Below are 21762 nucleotides of genomic sequence, written 5' to 3'. Positions count from 1 at the left end.
TCGTGCCCTCTATATTCCCTCTCTCCTCTGATCCCCTGTGCCCTCTATGTACCCTCTCCCCCTCTGATCCCCTGTGCCCTCTATGTACCATCTCCCCTCTGATCCCCTGTGCCCTCTATGTACCATCTCCCCTCTGATCCCCTGTGCCCTCTATGTACCATCTCCCCCCTGATCCCCTGTGCCCTCTATGTACCCTCTCCCCCTCTGATCCCCGTGCCCTCTATGTACCCTCTCCCTCTGATCCCCTGTGCCCTCTATGTACCCTCTCCCCCTCTGATCCCCTGTGCCCTCTATGTACCCTCTCCCCCTCTGATCCCCGTGCCCTCTATGTACCCTCTCCCCCTCTGATCCCCGTGCCCTCTATGTACCATCTCCCCTCTGATCCCCTGTGCCCTCTATGCACCCTCTCCCCCTCTGATCCCCTGTGCCCTCTATGTACCCTCTCCCCCTCTGATCCCCGTGCCCTCTATGTACCATCTCCCCTCTGATCCCCTGTGCCCTCTATGTACCCTCTCCCCCTCTGATCCCCTGTGCCCTCTATGTACCCTCTCTCCTCTGATCCCCGTGCCCTCTATATTCTCTCTCCCCCTCTGATCCCCCGTGCCCTCTATGTACCCTCTCTCCCTCTGATCCCCAGTGCCCTCTATATTCCCTCTCCCCCTCTGATCCCCCGTGCCCTCTATGTACCCTCTCCCCCTCTGATCCCCTGTGCCCTCTATGTACCCTCTCCCCCTCTGATCCCTGTGCCCTCTCTCTCCTCTGATCCCCTATGCCCTCTATGTACCCTCTCCCCCTCTGATCCCCTGTGCCCTCTATATTCCCTCTCCCCCTCTGATCCCCCGTGCCCTCTATGTACCCTCTCCCCCTCTGATCCCCTGTGCCCTCTATGTACCCTCTCTCCTCTGATCCCCTGTGCCCTCTATGTACCCTCTCCCTCTGATCCTGTGCCCTCTATATTCCCTCTCCCCTCTGATCCCTGTGCCCTCTATATTCCCTCTCCCCTCTGATCCCCTGTGCCGTCTATGTACCCTCTCCCCTCTGATCCCTGTGCCCTCTATATTCCCTCTCCCCTCTGATCCCTGTGCCCTCTATATTCCCTCTCCCTCTGATCCCCCGTGCCCTCTATGTACCCTCTCCCCCTCTGATCCCTGTGCCCTCTATGTACCCTCTCCCCTCTGATCCCCGAGCCCTCTATATTCCCTCTCCCCCTCTGATCCCTGTGCCCTCTATGTACCCTCTCCCCCTCTGATCCCCTGTGCCCTCTATATTCCCTCTCTCCTCTGATCCCCCGTGCCCTCTATATTCCCTCTCCCCTCTGATCCCTGTGCCCTCTATATTCCCTCTCCCCTCTGATCCCCCGTGCCCTCCATGTACCCTCTCCCCCTCTGACCCCCGTGCCCTCTATGTACCCTCTCCCCTCTGACCCCCGTGCCCTCTATGTACCCTCTCCCCCTCTGATCCCCTGTGCCCTCTATATTCCCTCTCCCCCTCTGATCCCCTGTGCCCTCTATGTACCCTCTCTCCTCTGATCCCCTGTGCCCTCTATGTACCCTCTCCCCCTCTGATCCCCGTGCCCTCTATGTACCCTCTCTCCTCTGATCCCCTGTGCCCTCTATGTACCCTCTCCCCCTCTGATCCCCTGTGCCCTCTATGTACCCTCTCCCCCTCTGATCCCCTGTGCCCTCTATATTCCCTCTCCCCCTCTGATCCCCTGTGCCCTCTATGTACCCTCTCCCCCTCTGATCCCCTGTGCCCTCTATATTCCCTCTCCCCCTCTGATCCCCCGTGCCCTCTATGTACCCTCTCTCCTCTGATCCCTGTGCCCTCTATGTACCCTCTCCCCCTCTGATCCCCGTGCCCTCTATGTACCCTCTCCCCCTCTGATCGCCTGTGCCCTCTATATTCCCTCTCACCCTCTGATCCCCTATGCCCTCTATGTACCCTCTCCCCCTCTGATCCCCCGTGCCCTCTATGTACCCTCTCCCCCTCTGATCCCCGTGCCCTCTATATTCCCTCTCCCCCTCTGATCCCCTGTGCCCTCTATATTCCCTCTCACCCTATGATCCCTGTGCCCTCTATGTACCCTCTCCCCTCTGATCCCCTGTGCCCTCTATGTACCCTCTCCCCCTCTGATCCCCTGTGCCCTCTATATTCCCTCTCCCCCTCTGACCCCCCGTGCCCTCTATGTACCCTCTCTCCTCTGATCCCCTGTGCCCTCTATGTACCCTCTCCCCCTCTGATCCCCTGTGCCCTCTATGTACCCTCTCCCCCTCTGATCCCCCGTGCCCTCTATGTACCCTCTCCCCCTCTGATCCCCGTGCCCTCTATATTCCCTCTCCCCCTCTGACCCCCCGTGCCCTCTATGTACCCTCTCTCCTCTGATCCCCTGTGCCCTCTATGTACCCTCTCCCCCTCTGATCCCCTGTGCCCTCTATGTACCCTCTCCCCCTCTGATCCCCTGTGCCCTCTCCCCCTCTGATCCCTGTGCCCTCTATATTCCCTCTCCCCTCTGATCCCTGTGCCCTCTATGTACCCTCTCTCCTCTGATCCCCTGTGCCCTCTATGTACCCTCTCCCCCTCTGATCCCTGTGCCCTCTATGTACCCTCTCCCCCTCTGATCCCCTGTGCCCTCTATGTACCCTCTGCCCCCTCTGATCCCCGTGCCCTCTATGTACCCTCTCTCCTCTGATCCCCGTGTCCTCTATGTACCCTCTCCCCCTCTCATCCCCTGTGCCCTCTATGTACCCTCTCCCCTCTGATCCCTGTGCCCTCTATATTCCCTCTCCCCTCTGATCCCTGTGCCCTCTATATTCCCTCTCCCTCTGATCCCTGTGCCCTCTATGTACCCTCTCCCCTCTGATCCCTGTGCCCTCGATATTCCCTCTCCCCTCTGATCCCTGTGCCCTCTATATTCCTCTCCCCTCTGATCCCCCGTGCCCTCTATGTACCCTCTCCCCCTCTGATCCCCCGTGCCCTCTATATTCCCTCTCCCCTCTGATCCCCCGTGCCCTCTATGTACCCTCTCCCCCTCTGATCCCCCGTGCCCTCTATATTCCCTCTCCCCCTCTGATCCCCTGTGCCCTCTATGTACCCTCTCCCCCTCTGATCCCCTGTGCCCTCTATATTCCCTCTCTCCTCTGATCCCCCGTGCCCTCTATATTCCCTCTCCCCTCTGATCCCTGTGCCCTCTATATTCCCTCTCCCCTCTGATCCCCCGTGCCCTCTATGTACCCTCTCCCCCTCTGACCCCCGTGCCCTCTATGTACCCTCTCCCCCTCTGACCCCCGTGCCCTCTATGTACCCTCTCCCCCTCTGATCCCCCGTGCCCTCTATATTCCCTCTCCCCCTCTGATCCCCTGTGCCCTCTATGTACCCTCTCTCCTCTGATCCCCGTGCCCTCTGTACAACCTGTCCCTGCCCTCTATCAGTCCCATATCGAATACTCCCAGGTCTAGCCCTGGTCCCACGGTTTGATTTAAAACACTGACCTCTGTGTTGTGCTGCAGTTTTTTTTCACACAGGTGGGTCCCCAGGAGCTGGTTTCAGGATGATTTCGCTCTCCCTGTTTCCCCCACCGAACACTGATGGGTGCGTCACCCTGTACGAGCTCAACAACCAGTTAGTGAGCGGATTGCAGCGTGACGAAGACACACACACCTTTCAAAACCAGGTACAGGGCCCGGAGCAACAGAAAGTCCACTGACACTGTCCTTACTCTGTCCGGTATGGGTTAGACTCCGAGTAAAGCTCCCTTTACACTGTCCGGTACAGGTTAGACACCGAGTAAAGCTCCCTCGACACTGTCCGGTACAGGTTAGACACCGAGTAAAGCTCCCTCTACACTGTCCGGTACGGGTTAGACACCGAGTAAAGCTCCCTCTACACTGTCCGGTACGGGTTAGACACCAAGTAAAGCTCCCTCTACACTGTCTGGTCAAACACTCCCAGGGCAGGTACAGGGTTAGATACAGAGTAAAGCTCCCTCGACACTGTCCCATCAAACACTCCCAGGGCAGGTACAGGATTAGATACAGAGTAAAGCTCACTCTACACTGTCCCATCAAACACTCCCAGGGCAGGTACAGGGTTAGATACAGAGTAAAGCTCCCTCTACACTGTCCCATCAAACACTCCCAGGGTCAGGTACAGGGTTAGATACAGAGTAAAGCTCCCTCTACACTGTCCCATCAAACACTCCCAGGGCAGGTACAGGGTTAGATACAGAGTAAAGCTCCCTCTACACTGTCCCATCAAACACTCCCAGGGCAGGTGCAGGGTTAGATACAGAGTAAAGCTCCCTCTACACTGTCCCATCAAACACCCCCAGGGCAGGTACAGGGTTAGATACAGAGTAAAGCTCCCTCTACACTGTCCCATCAAACACCCCCAGGGCAGGTACAGGGTTAGATACAGAGTAAAGCTCCCTCTACACTGTCCCATCAAACACTCCCAGGGCAGGTACAGGATTAGATACAGAGTAAAGCTCACTCTACACTGTCCCATCAAACACTCCCAGGGCAGGTACAGGGTTAGATACAGAGTAAAGCTCCCTCTACACTGTCCCATCAAACACTCCCAGGGTCAGGTACAGGGTTAGATACAGAGTAAAGCTCCCTCTACACTGTCCCATCAAACACTCCCAGGGCAGGTACAGGGTTAGATACAGAGTAAAGCTCCCTCTACACTGTCCCATCAAACACTCCCAGGGTCAGGTACAGGGTTAGATACAGAGTAAAGCTCCCTCTACACTGTCCCATCAAACACTCCCACGGTCAGGTACAGGGTTAGATACAGAGTAAAGCTCCCTCTACACTGTCCCATCAAACACCCCCAGGGCAGGTACAGGGTTAGATACAGAGTAAAGCTCCCTCTACACTGTCCCATCAAACACTCCCAGGGTCAGGTACAGGGTTAGATACAGAGTAAAGCTCCCTCTACACTGTCCCATCAAACACCCCCAGGGCAGGTACAGGGTTAGATACAGAGTAAAGCTCCCTCTACACTGTCCCATCAAACACTCCCAGGGCAGGTGCAGGGTTAGATACAGAGTAAAGCTCCCTCTACACTGTCCCATCAAACACTCCCAGGGACAGGTACAGGGTTAGATACAGAGTAAAGCTCCCTCCACAGTGTCCCATCAAACACTCCCAGGGACAGGTACAGGGTTAGATACAGAGTAAAGCTCCCTCTACACTGTCCCATCAAACACTCCCAGGGCAGGTACAGGTTTAGATACAGAGTAAAGCTCCCTCTACACTGTCCCATCAAACACTCCCAGGGCAGGTACAGGGTTAGATACAGAGTAAAGCTCCCTCTACACTGTCCCATCAAACACTCCCAGGGCAGGTGCAGGGTTAGATACAGAGTAAAGCTCCCTCTACACTGTCCCATCAAACACTCCCAGGGACAGGTACAGGGTTAGATACAGAGTAAAGCTCCCTCCACAGTGTCCCATCAAACACTCCCAGGGACAGGTACAGGGTTAGATACAGAGTAAAGCTCCCTCTACACTGTCCCATCAAACACTCCCAGGGTCAGGTACAGGGTTAGATACAGAGTAAAGCTCCCTCTACACTGTCCCATCAAACACTCCCAGGGTCAGGTACAGGGTTAGATACAGAGTAAAGCTCCCTCCACACTGTCCCATCAAACACTCCCAGGGACAGGTACAGGGTTAGATACAGAGTAAAGCTCCCTCCACACTGTCCCATCAAACACTCCCAGGGACAGGTACAGGGTTAGATACAGAGTAAAGCTCCCTCTACACTGGGTTAGATGGTATTTAGAAGCTCAGATCTGTGTTTCATTCCTCAGGTCCTTGGGTTCCCTCCTGTGATCGTTCTGAAGGAGTGTCTGAAACCTCATAGTCGCTCTGACCACAGCACGAAAGCAGCATTTATCCACCACTGCGAGCCCGTCTGGAAACGCACTGCCAACGCCTGGTGAGTATTGGGACCCCCTGGGGACGGGACCACCCCTGAGACCAGGGCCCACTCGGGGATGGTGGGCTGCGTTCCTGCTGTGGGGACATGACTCGGGGTCAGGAGCAACAGAACAAGCAACATGCTCCATTTGGTGTCCGTGTTTCCCCGCCCGGTCCCCGTTAACGGTCCCCGTTTCCCCGCCCGGTCCCCGTTAACGGTCCCCGTTTCCCCGCCCGGTCCCCGTTAACGGTCCCCGTTTCCCCGCCCGGTCCCCGTTAACGGTCCCCGTTTCCCCGCCCGGTCCCCGTTAACGGTCCCCGTTTCCCCGCCCGGTCCCCGTTAACGGTCCCCGTTTCCCCAGCCCGGTCCCGGTGAACGGTCCCCGTTTCCCCAGCCCGGTCCCCGTGAACGGTCCCCGTTTCCCCAGCCCGGTCCCCGTGAACGGTCCCCGTTTCCCCCGCCCGGTCCCCGTGAACGGTCCCCGTTTCCCCCGCCCGGTCCCTGTTTCCCCGCCCGGTCCCCGTTAACGGTCCCCGTTTCCCCAGCCCGGTCCCCGTTAACGGTCCCCGTTTCCCCGCCCGGTCCCCGTGAACGGTCCCCGTTTCCCCAGCCCGGTCCCCGTGAACGGTCCCCGTTTCCCCCGCCCGGTCCCCGTGAACGGTCCCCGTTTCCCCCGCCCGGTCCCCGTTTCCCCGCCCGGTCCCCGTTAACGGTCCCCGTTTCCCCAGCCCGGTCCCCGTGAACGGTCCCCGTTTCCCCGCCCGGTCCCCGTTAACGGTCCCCGTTTCCCCAGCCCGGTCCCCGTTAACGGTCCCCGTTTCCCCAGCCCGGTCCCCGTTAACGGTCCCCGTTTCCCCAGCCCGGTCCCCGTTAACGGTCCCCGTTTCCCCGCCCGGTCCCCGTGAACGGTCCCCGTTTCCCCGCCCAGTCCCCGTTTCCCCGCCCGGTCCCCGTTAACGGTCCCCGTTTCCCCAGCCCGGTCCCCGTTAACGGTCCCCGTTTCCCCGCCCGGTCCCCGTGAACGGTCCCCGTTTCCCCAGCCCGGTCCCCGTGAACGGTCCCCGTTTCCCCAGCCCGGTCCCCGTGAACGGTCCCCGTTTCCCCCGCCCGGTCCCCGTGAACGGTCCCCGTTTCCCCCGCCCGGTCCCCGTTTCCCCGCCCGGTCCCCGTTAACGGTCCCCGTTTCCCCAGCCCGGTCCCCGTGAACGGTCCCCGTTTCCCCGCCCGGTCCCCGTGAACGGTCCCCGTTTCCCCAGCCCGGTCCCCGTTAACGGTCCCCGTTTCCCCAGCCCGGTCCCCGTGAACGGTCCCCGTTTCCCCCGCCCGGTCCCCGTGAACGGTCCCCGTTTCCCCCGCCCGGTCCCCGTTTCCCCGCCCGGTCCCCGTTAACGGTCCCCGTTTCCCCAGCCCGGTCCCCGTGAACGGTCCCCGTTTCCCCAGCCCGGTCCCCGTGAACGGTCCCCGTTTCCCCCGCCCGGTCCCCGTGAACGGTCCCCGTTTCCCCCGCCCGGTCCCCGTTAACGGTCCCCGTTTCCCCAGCCCGGTCCCCGTTAACGGTCCCCGTTTCCCCAGCCCGGTCCCCGTTAACGGTCCCCGTTTCCCCAGCCCGGTCCCCGTTAACGGTCCCCGTTTCCCCAGCCCGGTCCCCGTTAACGGTCCCCGTTTCCCCAGCCCGGTCCCCGTTAACGGTCCCCGTTTCCCCAGCCCGGTCCCCGTTAACGGTCCCCGTTTCCCCCGCCCGGTCCCCGTTTCCCCGCCTGGTCCCCGTTACGCCCGGTCCCCGTTAACGGTCCCCGTTTCCCCAGCCCGGTCCCCGTTAACGGTCCCCGTTTCCCCGCCCGGTCCCCGTTTCCCCGCCCGGTCCCCGTTAACGGTCCCCGTTTCCCCAGCCCGGTCCCCGTTTCCCCGCCCGGTCCCCGTTAACGGTCCCCGTTTCCCCGCCCGGTCCCCGTTTCCCCGCCCGGTCCCCGTTAACGGTCCCCGTTTGTCTCTGTTTTCAGGCACGATTCGGGACTGTATGGACTGCTGGACGAGATTACAAAATCTGATGATGAAGGTAATGTGAGTGGGTGGTGGGTTGAGGGGGGGTGGGCGAGGGAGTGGGGGGGAGGAAGGGTGCGAGGGGGGAGGGGGCGAGGGGCAGAGGGGGAGGGGGGGTGACAGTGTGTGTCAATGTTGGGATTAGGCCGGGTGGGTGATACAGAGAAAAACATCCGTGCTGTGACCCTCAGTTAGCTGGAGGCTGCTGATCTCTCTCCCTCCCCCCTCCCCCCCCTCTCCTCTCCCCCCTCCCCCCTCCCCCCACTCCCCCCCTCCCTCCCTCCCCCCCCACCACCCCTCCCCTCTCCCCCTCCCCTCCCCTCTCCCCCTCCCCTCTGCCGCTCCCCTCTCCCCCTCCCCTCCCCTCTCCCCCTCCTCCCTCCCGCTCCCCTCTCCCCCTCCTTCCTCCCCTCTCCCCCTCCCCTCTGCCGCTCCCCTTCTCCCCCTCCTTCCTCCCCTCTCCCCCTCCTCCCTCCCGCTCCCCCTCCCCGCTCCCCCTCCCCTCTCCCCCTCCCCTCTCCCCCTCCCCTCTCCCCCTCCCCTCTCCCCCTCCACTCTCCCCCTCCACTCTCCCCCTCCCCTCTCCCCCTCCCCTCTGCCGCTCCCCTCTCCCCCTCCTCCTCCTCTCCCCCTCCTCTCTGCCGCTCCCCTCTCCCCCTCCTTCCTCCCTCCCCCTCTCCCTCTCCCCCTCCCCCTTCCCTTCCCCTCCCCCTCCTCCCTCCTCCCTCCCCCTGCGCTCACCCTCTGCCTGTGTCACAGTCCTGCGCTCACCCTCTGCCTGTGTCACAGTCCTGCGCTCACCCTCTGCCTGTGTCACAGTCCTGCGCTCACCCTCTGCCTGTGTTTGACCTGTGTCGCAGTCCTGCGCTCACCCTCTGCCTGTGTTTGACCTGTGTCACAGTCCTGCGCTCACCCTCTGCCTGTGTTTGACCTGTGTCACAGTCCTGCGTTCACCCTCTGCCTGTGTTTGGCCCGTGTCACAGTCCTGCGTTCACCCTCTGCCTGTGTTTGGCCCGTGTCACAGTCCTGCGTTCACCCTCTGCCTGTGTCACAGTCCTGCGTTCACCCTCTGCCTGTGTTTGGCCCGTGTCACAGTCCTGCGTTCACCCTCTGCCTGTGTTTGGCCCGTGTCACAGTCCTGCGCTCACCCTCTGCCTGTGTCACAGTCCTGCGCTCACCCTCTGCCTGTGTCACAGTCCTGCGCTCACCCTCTGCCTGTGTTTGACCTGTGTCACAGTCCTGCGCTCACCCTCTGCCTGTGTTTGACCTGTGTCACAGTCCTGCGCTCACCCTCTGCCTGTGTTTGACCTGTGTCACAGTCCTGCGCTTACCCTCTGCCTGTGTTTGACCTGTGTCACAGTCCTGCGTTCACCCTCTGCCTGTGTTTGACCTGTGTCGCAGTCCTGCGCTCACCCTCTGCCTGTGTTTGACCTGTGTCGCAGTCCTGCGCTCACCCTCTGCCTGTGTTTGACCTGTGTCGCAGTCCTGCGCTCACCCTCTGCCTGTGTTTGACCCGTGTCACAGTCCTGCGCTCACCCTCTGCCTGTGTTTGGCCCGTGTCACAGTCCTGCGTTCACCCTCTGCCTGTGTTTGGCCCGTGTCACAGTCCTGCGTTCACCCTCTGCCTGTGTCACAGTCCTGCGTTCACCCTCTGCCTGTGTTTGGCCCGTGTCACAGTCCTGCGTTCACCCTCTGCCTGTGTCTGACCTGTGTCACAGTCCTGCGCTCACCCTCTGCCTGTGTTTGACCTGTGTCACAGTCCTGCGCTCACCCTCTGCCTGTGTTTGAACTGTGTCACAGTCCTGCGTTCACCCTCTGCCTGTGTCACAGTCCTGCGTTCACCCTCTGCCTGTGTCGCAGTCCTGCGCTCACCCTCTGCCTGTGTCGCAGTCCTGCGCTCACCCTCTGCCTGTGTCGCAGTCCTGCGCTCACCCTCTGCCTGTGTCGCAGTCCTGCGCTCACCCTCTGCCTGTGTCGCAGTCCTGCGCTCACCCTCTGCCTGTGTCGCAGTCCTGCGCTCACCCTCTGCCTGTGTCGCAGTCCTGCGCTCACCCTCTGCCTGTGTCACAGTCCTGCGCTCACCCTCTGCCTGTGTCACAGTCCTGCGCTCACCCTCTGCCTGTGTTTGACCTGTGTCACAGTCCTGCGCTCACCCTCTGCCTGTGTTTGACCTGTGTCACAGTCCTGCGTTCACCCTCTGCCTGTGTTTGACCTGTGTCACAGTTCTGCGCTCACCCTCTGCCTGTGTTTGACCTGTGTCACAGTCCTGCGCTCACCCTCTGCCTGTGTTTGACCTGTGTCGCAGTCCTGCGCTCACCCTCTGCCTGTGTTTGACCCGTGTCCCAGTCCTGCGCTCACCCTCTGCCTGTGTTTGACCCGTGTCACAGTCGTGCGTTCACCCTCTGCCTGTGTTTGGCCCGTGTCACAGTCCTGCGTTCACCCTCTGCCTGTGTTTGGCCCATGTCACAGTCCTGCGTTCACCCTCTGCCTGTGTCACAGTCCTGCGTTCACCCTCTGCCTGTGTTTGGCCCGTGTCACAGTCCTGCGTTCACCCTCTGCCTGTGTCTGACCTGTGTCACAGTCTTGCGCTCACCCTCTGTCTGTGTTTGACCTGTGTCACAGTCCTGCGCTCACCCTCTGCCTGTGTCACAGTCCTGCGCTCACCCTCTGCCTGTGTCACAGTCCTGCGCTCACCCTCTGCCTGTGTCACAGTCCTGCACTCACCCTCTGCCTGTGTCACAGTCCTGCGCTCACCCTCTGCCTGTGTCACAGTCCTGCGCTCACCCTCTGCCTGTGTATGACCTGTGTCACAGTCCTGCGCTCACCCTCTGCCTGTGTTTGACCTGTGTCACAGTCCTGCGTTCACCCTCTGCCTGTGTTTGACCTGTGTCACAGTCCTGCGCTCACCCTCTGCCTGTGTTTGACCCGTGTCACAGTCCTGCGTTCACCCTCTGCCTGTGTTTGACCCGTGTCACAGTCCTGCGCTCACCCTCTGCCTGTGTTTGGCCCGTGTCACAGTCCTGCGCTCACCCTCTGCCTGTGTCACAGTCCTGCGCTCACCCTCTGCCTGTGTTTGACCTGTGTCGCAGTCCTGCGCTCACCCTCTGCCTGTGTTTGGCCCGTGTCACAGTCCTGCGCTCACCCTCTGCCTGTGTCACAGTCCTGCGTTCACCCTCTGCCTGTGTTTGACCTGTGTCACAGTCCTGCGCTCACCCTCTGCCTGTGTTTGACCTGTGTCGCAGTCCTGCGCTCACCCTCTGCCTGTGTTTGACCTGTGTCACAGTCCTGCGCTCACCCTCTGCCTGTGTTTGACCTGTGTCACAGTCCTGCGCTCACCCTCTGCCTGTGTTTGACCTGTGTCACAGTCCTGCGTTCACCCTCTGCCTGTGTTTGGCCCGTGTCACAGTCCTGCGTTCACCCTCTGCCTGTGTTTGGCCCGTGTCACAGTCCTGCGTTCACCCTCTGCCTGTGTCACAGTCCTGCATTCACCCTCTGCCTGTGTTTGGCCCGTGTCACAGTCCTGCGTTCACCCTCTGCCTGTGTTTGGCCCGTGTCACAGTCCTGCGCTCACCCTCTGCCTGTGTCACAGTCCTGCGCTCACCCTCTGCCTGTGTCACAGTCCTGCGCTCACCCTCTGCCTGTGTCACAGTCCTGCGCTCACCCTCTGCCTGTGTCACAGTCCTGCGCTCACCCTCTGCCTGTGTCACAGTCCTGCGCTCACCCTCTGCCTGTGTCACAGTCCTGCGCTCACCCTCTGCCTGTGTCACAGTCCTGCGCTCACCCTCTGCCTGTGTCACAGTCCTGCGCTCACCCTCTGCCTGTGTCACAGTCCTGCGCTCACCCTCTGCCTGTGTCACAGTCCTGCGCTCACCCTCTGCCTGTGTCACAGTCCTGCGCTCACCCTCTGCCTGTGTCACAGTCCTGCGCTCACCCTCTGCCTGTGTCACAGTCCTGCGCTCACCCTCTGCCTGTGTCACAGTCCTGCGCTCACCCTCTGCCTGTGTCACAGTCCTGCGCTCACCCTCTGCCTGTGTCACAGTCCTGCGCTCACCCTCTGCCTGTGTCACAGTCCTGCGCTCACCCTCTGCCTGTGTTTGACCTGTGTCACAGTCCTGCGCTCACCCTCTGCCTGTGTTTGACCTGTGTCACAGTCCTGCGTTCACCCTCTGCCTGTGTTTGACCTGTGTCACAGTCCTGCGCTCACCCTCTGCCTGTGTTTGACCTGTGTCACAGTCCTGCGCTCACCCTCTGCCTGTGTTTGGCCCGTGTCACAGTCCTGCGTTCACCCTCTGCCTGTGTTTGGCCCGTGTCACAGTCCTGCGTTCACCCTCTGCCTGTGTTTGGCCCGTGTCACAGTCCTGCGTTCACCCTCTGCCTGTGTCTGACCCGTGTCACAGTCCTGCGCTCACCCTCTGCCTGTGTTTGAACTGTGTCACAGTCCTGCGTTCACCCTCTGCCTGTGTCACAGTCCTGCGTTCACCCTCTGCCTGTGTCACAGTCCTGCGCTCACCCTCTGCCTGTGTCACAGTCCTGCGCTCACCCTCTGCCTGTGTCACAGTCCTGCGCTCACCCTCTGCCTGTGTCACAGTCCTGCGTTCACCCTCTGCCTGTGTCACAGTCCTGCGTTCACCCTCTGCCTGTGTCACAGTCCTGCGTTCACCCTCTGCCTGTGTCACAGTCCTGCGCTCACCCTCTGCCTGTGTCACAGTCCTGCGCTCACCCTCTGCCTCTGTCACAGTCCTGCGCTCACCCTCTGCCTGTGTTTGACCTGTGTCACAGTCCTGCGCTCACCCTCTGCCTGTGTTTGACCTGTGTCACAGTCCTGCGCTCACCCTCTGCCTGTGTTTGACCTGTGTCACAGTCCTGCGTTCACCCTCTGCCTGTGTTTGACCTGTGTCACAGTCCTGCGCTCACCCTCTGCCTGTGTTTGACCTGTGTCACAGTCCTGCGTTCACCCTCTGCCTGTGTTTGGCCCGTGTCACAGTCCTGCGTTCACCCTCTGCCTGTGTCACAGTCCTGCGTTCACCCTCTGCCTGTGTTTGGCCCGTGTCACAGTCCTGCGTTCACCCTCTGCCTGTGTTTGACCTGTGTCGCAGTCCTGCGCTCACCCTCTGCCTGTGTTTGACCTGTGTCACAGTCCTGCGCTCACCCTCTGCCTGTGTTTGACCCGTGTCACAGTCCTGCGCTCACCCTCTGCCTGTGTTTGGCCCGTGTCACAGTCCTGCGTTCACCCTCTGCCTGTGTTTGGCCCGTGTCACAGTCCTGCGTTCACCGTCTGCCTGTGTCACAGTCCTGCGTTCACCCTCTGCCTGTGTTTGGCCCGTGTCACAGTCCTGCGTTCACCCTCTGCCTGTGTCTGACCTGTGTCACAGTCCTGCGTTCACCCTCTGCCTGTGTTTGACCTGTGTCACAGTCCTGCGCTCACCCTCTGCCTGTGTTTGAACTGTGTCACAGTCCTGCGTTCACCCTCTGCCTGTGTCACAGTCCTGCGTTCACCCTCTGCCTGTGTCGCAGTCCTGCGCTCACCCTCTGCCTGTGTCGCAGTCCTGCGCTCACCCTCTGCCTGTGTCGCAGTCCTGCGCTCACCCTCTGCCTGTGTCGCAGTCCTGCGCTCACCCTCTGCCTGTGTCGCAGTCCTGCGCTCACCCTCTGCCTGTGTCACAGTCCTGCGCTCACCCTCTGCCTGTGTCACAGTCCTGCGCTCACCCTCTGCCTGTGTCACAGTCCTGCGCTCACCCTCTGCCTGTGTCACAGTCCTGCGCTCACCCTCTGCCTGTGTTTGACCTGTGTCACAGTCCTGCGCTCACCCTCTGCCTGTGTTTGACCTGTGTCACAGTCCTGCGTTCACCCTCTGCCTGTGTTTGACCTGTGTCACAGTTCTGCGCTCACCCTCTGCCTGTGTTTGACCTGTGTCACAGTCCTGCGCTCACCCTCTGCCTGTGTTTGACCTGTGTCGCAGTCCTGCGCTCACCCTCTGCCTGTGTTTGACCCGTGTCACAGTCCTGCGCTCACCCTCTGCCTGTGTTTGACCCGTGTCACAGTCGTGCGTTCACCCTCTGCCTGTGTTTGGCCCGTGTCACAGTCCTGCGTTCACCCTCTGCCTGTGTCACAGTCCTGCGTTCACCCTCTGCCTGTGTTTGGCCCGTGTCACAGTCCTGCGTTCACCCTCTGCCTGTGTCTGACCTGTGTCACAGTCTTGCGCTCACCCTCTGTCTGTGTTTGACCTGTGTCACAGTCCTGCGCTCACCCTCTGCCTGTGTCACAGTCCTGCGCTCACCCTCTGCCTGTGTCACAGTCCTGCGCTCACCCTCTGCCTGTGTCACAGTCCTGCACTCACCCTCTGCCTGTGTCACAGTCCTGCGCTCACCCTCTGCCTGTGTCACAGTCCTGCGCTCACCCTCTGCCTGTGTTTGACCTGTGTCACAGTCCTGCGCTCACCCTCTGCCTGTGTTTGACCTGTGTCACAGTCCTGCGTTCACCCTCTGCCTGTGTTTGACCTGTGTCACAGTCCTGCGCTCACCCTCTGCCTGTGTTTGACCCGTGTCACAGTCCTGCGTTCACCCTCTGCCTGTGTTTGACCCGTGTCACAGTCCTGCGCTCACCCTCTGCCTGTGTTTGGCCCGTGTCACAGTCCTGCGCTCACCCTCTGCCTGTGTCACAGTCCTGCGCTCACCCTCTGCCTGTGTTTGACCTGTGTCGCAGTCCTGCGCTCACCCTCTGCCTGTGTTTGGCCCGTGTCACAGTCCTGCGCTCACCCTCTGCCTGTGTTTGACCTGTGTCACAGTCCTGCGTTCACCCTCTGCCTGTGTTTGACCTGTGTCACAGTCCTGCGCTCACCCTCTGCCTGTGTTTGACCTGTGTCGCAGTCCTGCGCTCACCCTCTGCCTGTGTTTGACCTGTGTCACAGTCCTGCGCTCACCCTCTGCCTGTGTTTGACCTGTGTCACAGTCCTGCGCTCACCCTCTGCCTGTGTTTGACCTGTGTCACAGTCCTGCGTTCACCCTCTGCCTGTGTTTGGCCCGTGTCACAGTCCTGCGTTCACCCTCTGCCTGTGTTTGGCCCGTGTCACAGTCCTGCGTTCACCCTCTGCCTGTGTCACAGTCCTGCATTCACCCTCTGCCTGTGTTTGGCCCGTGTCACAGTCCTGCGTTCACCCTCTGCCTGTGTTTGGCCCGTGTCACAGTCCTGCGCTCACCCTCTGCCTGTGTCACAGTCCTGCGCTCACCCTCTGCCTGTGTCACAGTCCTGCGCTCACCCTCTGCCTGTGTCACAGTCCTGCGCTCACCCTCTGCCTGTGTCACAGTCCTGCGCTCGCCCTCTGCCTGTGTCACAGTCCTGCGCTCACCCTCTGCCTGTGTCACAGTCCTGCGCTCACCCTCTGCCTGTGTCACAGTCCTGCGCTCACCCTCTGCCTGTGTCACAGTCCTGCGCTCACCCTCTGCCTATGTCACAGTCCTGCGCTCACCCTCTGCCTGTGTCACAGTCCTGCGCTCACCCTCTGCCTGTGTCACAGTCCTGCGCTCACCCTCTGCCTGTGTTTGACCTGTGTCACAGTCCTGCGCTCACCCTCTGCCTGTGTTTGACCTGTGTCACAGTCCTGCGTTCACCCTCTGCCTGTGTTTGACCTGTGTCACAGTCCTGCGCTCACCCTCTGCCTGTGTTTGACCTGTGTCACAGTCCTGCGCTCACCCTCTGCCTGTGTTTGGCCCGTGTCACAGTCCTGCGTTCACCCTCTGCCTGTGTTTGGCCCGTGTCACAGTCCTGCGTTCACCCTCTGCCTGTGTTTGGCCCGTGTCACAGTCCTGCGTTCACCCTCTGCCTGTGTCTGACCCGTGTCACAGTCCTGCGCTCACCCTCTGCCTGTGTTTGACCTGTGTCACAGTCCTGCGCTCACCCTCTGCCTGTGTTTGAACTGTGTCACAGTCCTGCGTTCACCCTCTGCCTGTGTCACAGTCCTGCGTTCACCCTCTGCCTGTGTCACAGTCCTGCGCTCACCCTCTGCCTGTGTCACAGTCCTGCGCTCACCCTCTGCCTGTGTCACAGTCCTGCGCTCACCCTCTGCCTGTGTCACAGTCCTGCGTTCACCCTCTGCCTGTGTCACAGTCCTGCGTTCACCCTCTGCCTGTGTCACAGTCCTGCGTTCACCCTCTGCCTGTGTCACAGTCCTGCGCTCACCCTCTGCCTGTGTCACAGTCCTGCGCTCACCCTCTGCCTCTGTCACAGTCCTGCGCTCACCCTCTGCCTGTGTTTGACCTGTGTCACAGTCCTGCGCTCACCCTCTGCCTGTGTTTGACCTGTGTCACAGTCCTGCGCTCACCCTCTGCCTGTGTTTGACCTGTGTCACAGTCCTGCGTTCACCCTCTGCCTGTGTTTGACCTGTGTCACAGTCCTGCGCTCACCCTCTGCCTGTGTTTGACCTGTGTCACAGTCCTGCGCTCACCCTCTGCCTGTGTTTGACCTGTGTCACAGTCCTGCGTTCACCCTCTGCCTGTGTTTGACCTGTGTCACAGTTCTGCGCTCACCCTCTGCCTGTGTTTGACCTGTGTCACAGTCCTGCGCTCACCCTCTGCCTGTGTCACAGTCCTGCGTTCACCCTCTGCCTGTGTCACAGTCCTGCGTTCACCCTCTGCCTGTGTTTGGCCCGTGTCACAGTCCTGCGTTCACCCTCTGCCTGTGTCTGACCTGTGTCACAGTCTTGCGCTCACCCTCTGCCTGTGTTTGAACTGTGTCACAGTCCTGCGTTCACCCTCTGCCTGTGTCTGGCCTGTGTCGCAGTCCTGCGCTCACCCTCTGCCTGTGTTTGACCTGTGTCACAGTCCTGCGCTCACCCTCTGTCTGTGTTTGACCTGTGTCACAGTCCTGCGCTCACCCTCTGCCTGTGTCTGACCTGTGTCACAGTCCTGCGTTCACCCTCTGCCTGTGTCTGGCCTGTGTCACAGTCCTGCGCTCACCCTCTGCCTGTGTTTGACCTGTGTCACAGTCCTGCGCTCACCCTCTGCCTGTGTTTGACCCGTGTCACAGTCCTGCGCTCACCCTCTGCCTCTGTCACAGTCCTGCGCTCACCCTCTGCCTGTGTTTGACCTGTGTCACAGTCCTGCGCTCACCCTCTGCCTGTGTTTGACCCGTGTCACAGTCCTGCGCTCACCCTCTGCCTGTGTTTGACCTGTGTCACAGTCCTGCGTTCACCCTCTGCCTGTGTTTGCTTCCAGTCCCGCGATGGCTGAAGACTATTTCTGGTTGTGCATTGGCCGTGTTCCACTGGGTGTCGTCCTTGCACGGCTCGCTGTCTCCTCACCTCACGGTATGTATCGTCAGTGTCTCACTAACATTAGGAACAGGAGGGAGGCCGTTCAGCCCCTCGAGCCTGTCACCCAGGAACAGGAGGAGGCCGTTCAGCTGTTCCTCAACTCCATTTACCTCCTTTGCTCCGTCTCCCTCAATAACCAACAAAAAATCAATCAATCTCCGACAGTGCGACGCTCCCTCAGTACTGACCCTCCGACGGCGCGGCGCTCCCTCGGTACCGCCCCTCCGACGGCGCGGCGCTCCCTCGGTACCGACCCTCCGACGGCGCGGCGCTCCCTCGGTACCGACCCTCCGACGGCGCGGCGCTCCCTCGGTACCGACCCTCCGACGGCGCGGCGCTCCCTCGGTACTGACCCTCCGACAGTGCGGCGCTCCCTCAGTACCGCCCCTCCGACGGCGCGGCGCTCCCTCGGTACCGACCCTCCGACGGCGCGGCGCTCCCTCGGTACTGACCCTCCGACAGTGCGGCGCTCCCTCAGTACCGCCCCTCCGACGGCGCGGCGCTCCCTCGGTACCGACCCTCCGACAGTGCGGCGCTCCCTCAGTACCGCCCCTCCGACAGCGCGGCGCTCCCTCGGTACCGACCCTCCGACGGCGCGGCGCTCCCTCGGTACCGACCCTCCGACGGCGCGGCGCTCCCTCAGTACCGACCCTCCGACGGCGCGGCGCTCCCTCGGTACCGACCCTCCGACGGCGCGGCGCTCCCTCAGTACCGACCCTCCGACACTCCCTCAGTACCGACCCTCCGACAGTGCGGCGCTCCCTCAGTACCGACCCTCCGACAGCGCGGCGCTCCCTCAGTACTGACCCTCCGACAGTGCGGCGCTCCCTCAGTAATGCACTGGGATCGTCAGCCTGAATTATGGGGCTCAAGTCTCTGGAGTGGGGCTCGAACCCAGGACCTTCTGACTCCGAGGCGAGAGAGCGAGTGATACCCACTGAACCACGGCTGACATGAGGCCGACGTCACAGGAAATGTCCACCATTCCCCGCAAAATCATCAAGCTTAAAACTCACAAACTACCCAGGGGGTTCAGAGTGTAGATGGTCAGTGTGTTTACTGTGGTCAGGGTGCGAGGGGTCAGGGTGCGAGGGGTCGGGGTGCGAGGGGGTCAGGGGGTATATGCTGTTAACTGTGGTCGGGGTGCGAGGGGTCAGGGTGCGAGGGGTCGGGGTGTATGTGCTGTTTACTGAGGTCGGGGTGCGAGGGGTCGGGGTGCGAGGGGTCAGGGTGCGAGGGGTCAGGCGGTATATGCTGTTTACTGGGGTCGGGGTGCGAGGGGTCGGGGTGCGAGGGGTCAGGGTGCGAGGGGTCGGGGTGTATGTGCTGTTTACTGAGGTCGGGGTGCGAGGGGTCGGGGTGCGAGGGGTCGGTGCGAGGGGTCAGGCGGTATATGCTGTTTACTGGGGTCGGGGTGCGAGGGGTCGGGGTGCGAGGGGTCGGGGTGCGAGGGGTCAGGGTGCGAGGGGTCAGGCGGTATATGCTGTTTACTGGGGTCGGGGTGCGAGGGGTCGGGGTGCGAGGGGTCAGGGTGCGAGGGGTCAGGGTGCGAGGGGTCGGGTTTACTGTGGTCAGGACTGGTCAGGACTCTGTTCTCTTTTACAGCTGAGCACGGAGTCCCTGCTGTCTGAATTCTCCCAGGTCACAGACTGGTGAGTCACTGACTGTAAACCTGGGGTGGGGGGAGAGGGTGATGGAAGGGGTGGGTGTGAAGCGAGGGGGGATGGGGTGGGTGGGATTGGGTGGGGGGAAAGGTTGGAGGGATGGGGTGGGTGGGATTGGGTGGGGGGAAAGGTTGGAGGGATGGTGTGGGGGGAAAGGCCTTGGAAACATCACGGGTTAATGGGGTCACGGTCGCTCCCCCTCCCACTCCTGTAGGGCAACAGTGTGATGATGGGGTCACTCCCCCTCTCTATGGGGGTACAGTGTGATGATGGGGTCACTCCCCCTCTCTGTGGGGGTACAGTGGAGTTTATGGGGGTCACTCCCCCTCTGTGAGGGTCTGTAGCAAGCCTGAAGCTGATTGCTGCTCTGTATCCCCAGGGTGGGGTACCCTCTCCGTGCCTTTGCCTGGCACCCCCACACGGACAAGTTTGCGTTGGCACTTCTGGACGATTCTATCCGCGTTTACAACTCGAAAAGGTACATGTGGGCCTGACCTTCACTGTGGGACTGTTAACTGTCACTGCCAGGTCGTGCCTGCAGGTGAGGGTGTGGGCTGCATTCGGGTGTGTGTGCTTGTCTGTATGTGCCTGTATATCCGTGTGGGGTGTGTGCGTGAGACTGTATGTGCCTGTCTGTGCCTCGTGTCTGGGACACGGGTGTGTGTGTGCATCTGTATGTGCCTGTATATGCATGTGGGGTGTGTGTGTGACTGTATGTGCCACGTCTGTGCTTGTGTGGGGTGTGTGTGTGTGACTGTATGTGCCACGTCTGTGCTTGTGTATCGGTGTGTGTGTGTGACTGTATGTGCAACATCTGTGCCTGTGTATCGGTGTGTGTGTGTGTGACTGTATGTGCCACGTCTGTGCTTGTGTATCGGTGTGTGTGTGTGTGACTGTATGTGCCACGTCTGTGCTTGTGTATCGGTGTGTGTGTGTGTGACTGTATGTGCCACGTCTGTGCCTGTGTATCGGTGTGTGTGACTGTATGTGCCATGCCTGTGTATCGTTGTGTGTGTGACTGTATGTGCCACGTCTGTTCCTGTGTATCAGTGTGTGTGTGTGTGACTGTATGTGCCACGTCTGTGCCTGTGTATCGGTGTGTGTGTGTGACTATATGTGCCACGTCTGTGCTTGTGTATTGGTGTGTGTGTGTGTGAGACTGTATGTGCCACGTCTGTGCTTGTGTATTGGTTTGTGTGTGTGTGTGAGACTGTATGTGCCACGTCTGTGCCTGTGTATCGGTGTGTGTGTGTGTGACTGTGCCACGTCTGTGCTTGTGTATCGGTGTGTGTGTGACTGTATGTGCCACGTCTGTGCTTGTGTATCGGTGTGTGTGTGTGACTGTATGTGCCACATCTGTGCTTGTGTATCGGGGTGTGTGTGTGCGTGTGTGTGACTGTATGTGCCACGTCTGTTCCTGTGTATCAGTGTGTGTGTGTGACTGTATGTGCCACGTCTGTGCCTGTGTATCGGTGTGTGTGTGACTGTATGTGCCACGTCTGTGCTTGTGTATCGGTGTGTGTGTGTGTGTGTGTGTGTGACTGTATGTGCCACGTCTGTTCCTGTGTATCAGTGTGTGTGTGTGACTGTATGTGCCACGTCTGTGCCTGTGTATCGGTGTGTGTGTGTGTGACTGTATGTGCCACGTCTGTGCTTGTGTATCGGTGTGTGTGTGTGTGGTGTGTGTGTATGACTGTATGTGCCACGTCTGTTCCTGTGTATCAGTGTGTGTGTGTGACTGTATGTGCCACGTCTGTGCCTGTGTATCGGTGTGTGTGTGTGACTGTATGTGCCACGTCTGTGCTCGTGTATCGGTGTGTGTGTGTGTTTGTGACTGTATGTGCCACGTCTGTTCCTGTGTATCAGTGTGTGTGTGTGACTATGTGCCACGTCTGTGCTCGTGTATCGGTGTGTGTGTGTGTGTGTGACTGTATGTGCCACGTCTGTGCCTGTGTATCGGTGTGTGTGTGTGACTGTATGTGCCACGTCTGTGCTCGTGTATCGGTGTGTGTGTGTGTGTGTGACTGTATGTGCCACGTCTGTGCTTGTGTATCGGTGTGTGTGTGTGACTGTATGTGCCACGTCTGTGCCACGTGTCTGTGCCTGTGTGGGGTGTGTGCGTGTCTGTATGTGACATGTCTGTGCCACATGTGTGTGCCACGCGTGATCTGCCTCTCGGTCACTCCTGGTCTTTCTTTTCTTTCAGTGAGACTGTGCCGACCCTGAAGCACCGGTTACAGAAGAATGTGTCGGCTCTGGCATGGAAGCCTCTCTGTGCCTCGGTGCTGGCTGTGGGCTGCCAGAGCTGTATCCTGGTGTGGAACATCGACCCCACCTCCCTCTCCACCAGGTACCGTGTGTGACCAGCCAGCGGGAACCCAATCTCCGCAGGCATGGCCGTGTGAACGACAGGGCCAACCGCACAGTTAGAAACTTCCTGAACACACACTGAGCAGGAAAGGCCCAGGCTCCGTCCCCGGCCTGTGCTGACTGAAGCGGATCTCACCCGGTGTGGGACTGAGCCGCAAACGCAGCCCGTAATCCAGGCCGACACTCCCAGTGCAGCACTGAGGGAGCGCCGCGCTGTCGGAGGGTCGGTACTGAGGGAGCGCCGCACTGTCGGAGGGTCAGTACTGAGGGAGCGCCGCACTGTCGGAGGGTCAGTACTGAGGGAGCGCCGCACTGTCGGAGGGTCAGTACTGAGGGAGCGCCGCGCTGTCGGAGGGTCTGTACTGAGGGAGCGCCGCTCTGTCGGAGGGTCAGTACTGAGGGAGCGCCGCGCTGTCGGAGGGTCGGTACTGAGGGAGCGCCGCGCTGTCGGAGGGTC

The 21762-nt window shown here is 60.6% G+C and overlaps 1 protein-coding gene across 2 annotated transcripts in view; it reads left to right on the top strand.

Annotated features, from left to right (window-relative positions):
- The first annotated feature begins 3510 nt into the window (after positions 1–3510).
- Positions 3511–21762, top strand: part of LOC137309115 (aladin-like) — a 29110-nt gene continuing 10858 nt past the window's right edge. The window contains exons 1-7 of one of the 2 annotated variants that reach the window (XM_067977403.1): positions 3511–3670; positions 5815–5942; positions 7925–7980; positions 17174–17265; positions 18877–18923; positions 19315–19413; positions 21142–21285. In XM_067977403.1, the coding sequence (XP_067833504.1) occupies positions 3548–3670; positions 5815–5942; positions 7925–7980; positions 17174–17265; positions 18877–18923; positions 19315–19413; positions 21142–21285 (689 nt within the window). In that variant the 5' untranslated portion in view covers positions 3511–3547. The remainder of the gene's footprint in view (positions 3671–5814; positions 5943–7924; positions 7981–17173; positions 17266–18876; positions 18924–19314; positions 19414–21141; positions 21286–21762) is intronic. The other variant, XM_067977404.1, reaches the window with a different exon arrangement.

The sequence above is a fragment of the Heptranchias perlo genome, unplaced genomic scaffold (assembly GCF_035084215.1).
Source record: "Heptranchias perlo isolate sHepPer1 unplaced genomic scaffold, sHepPer1.hap1 HAP1_SCAFFOLD_1475, whole genome shotgun sequence".
Lineage (NCBI taxonomy): Eukaryota > Metazoa > Chordata > Chondrichthyes > Hexanchiformes > Hexanchidae > Heptranchias > Heptranchias perlo.
Note: the sequence above shows the minus strand (reverse complement) of the source record. Positions and strands in the feature narration are given on the sequence as shown.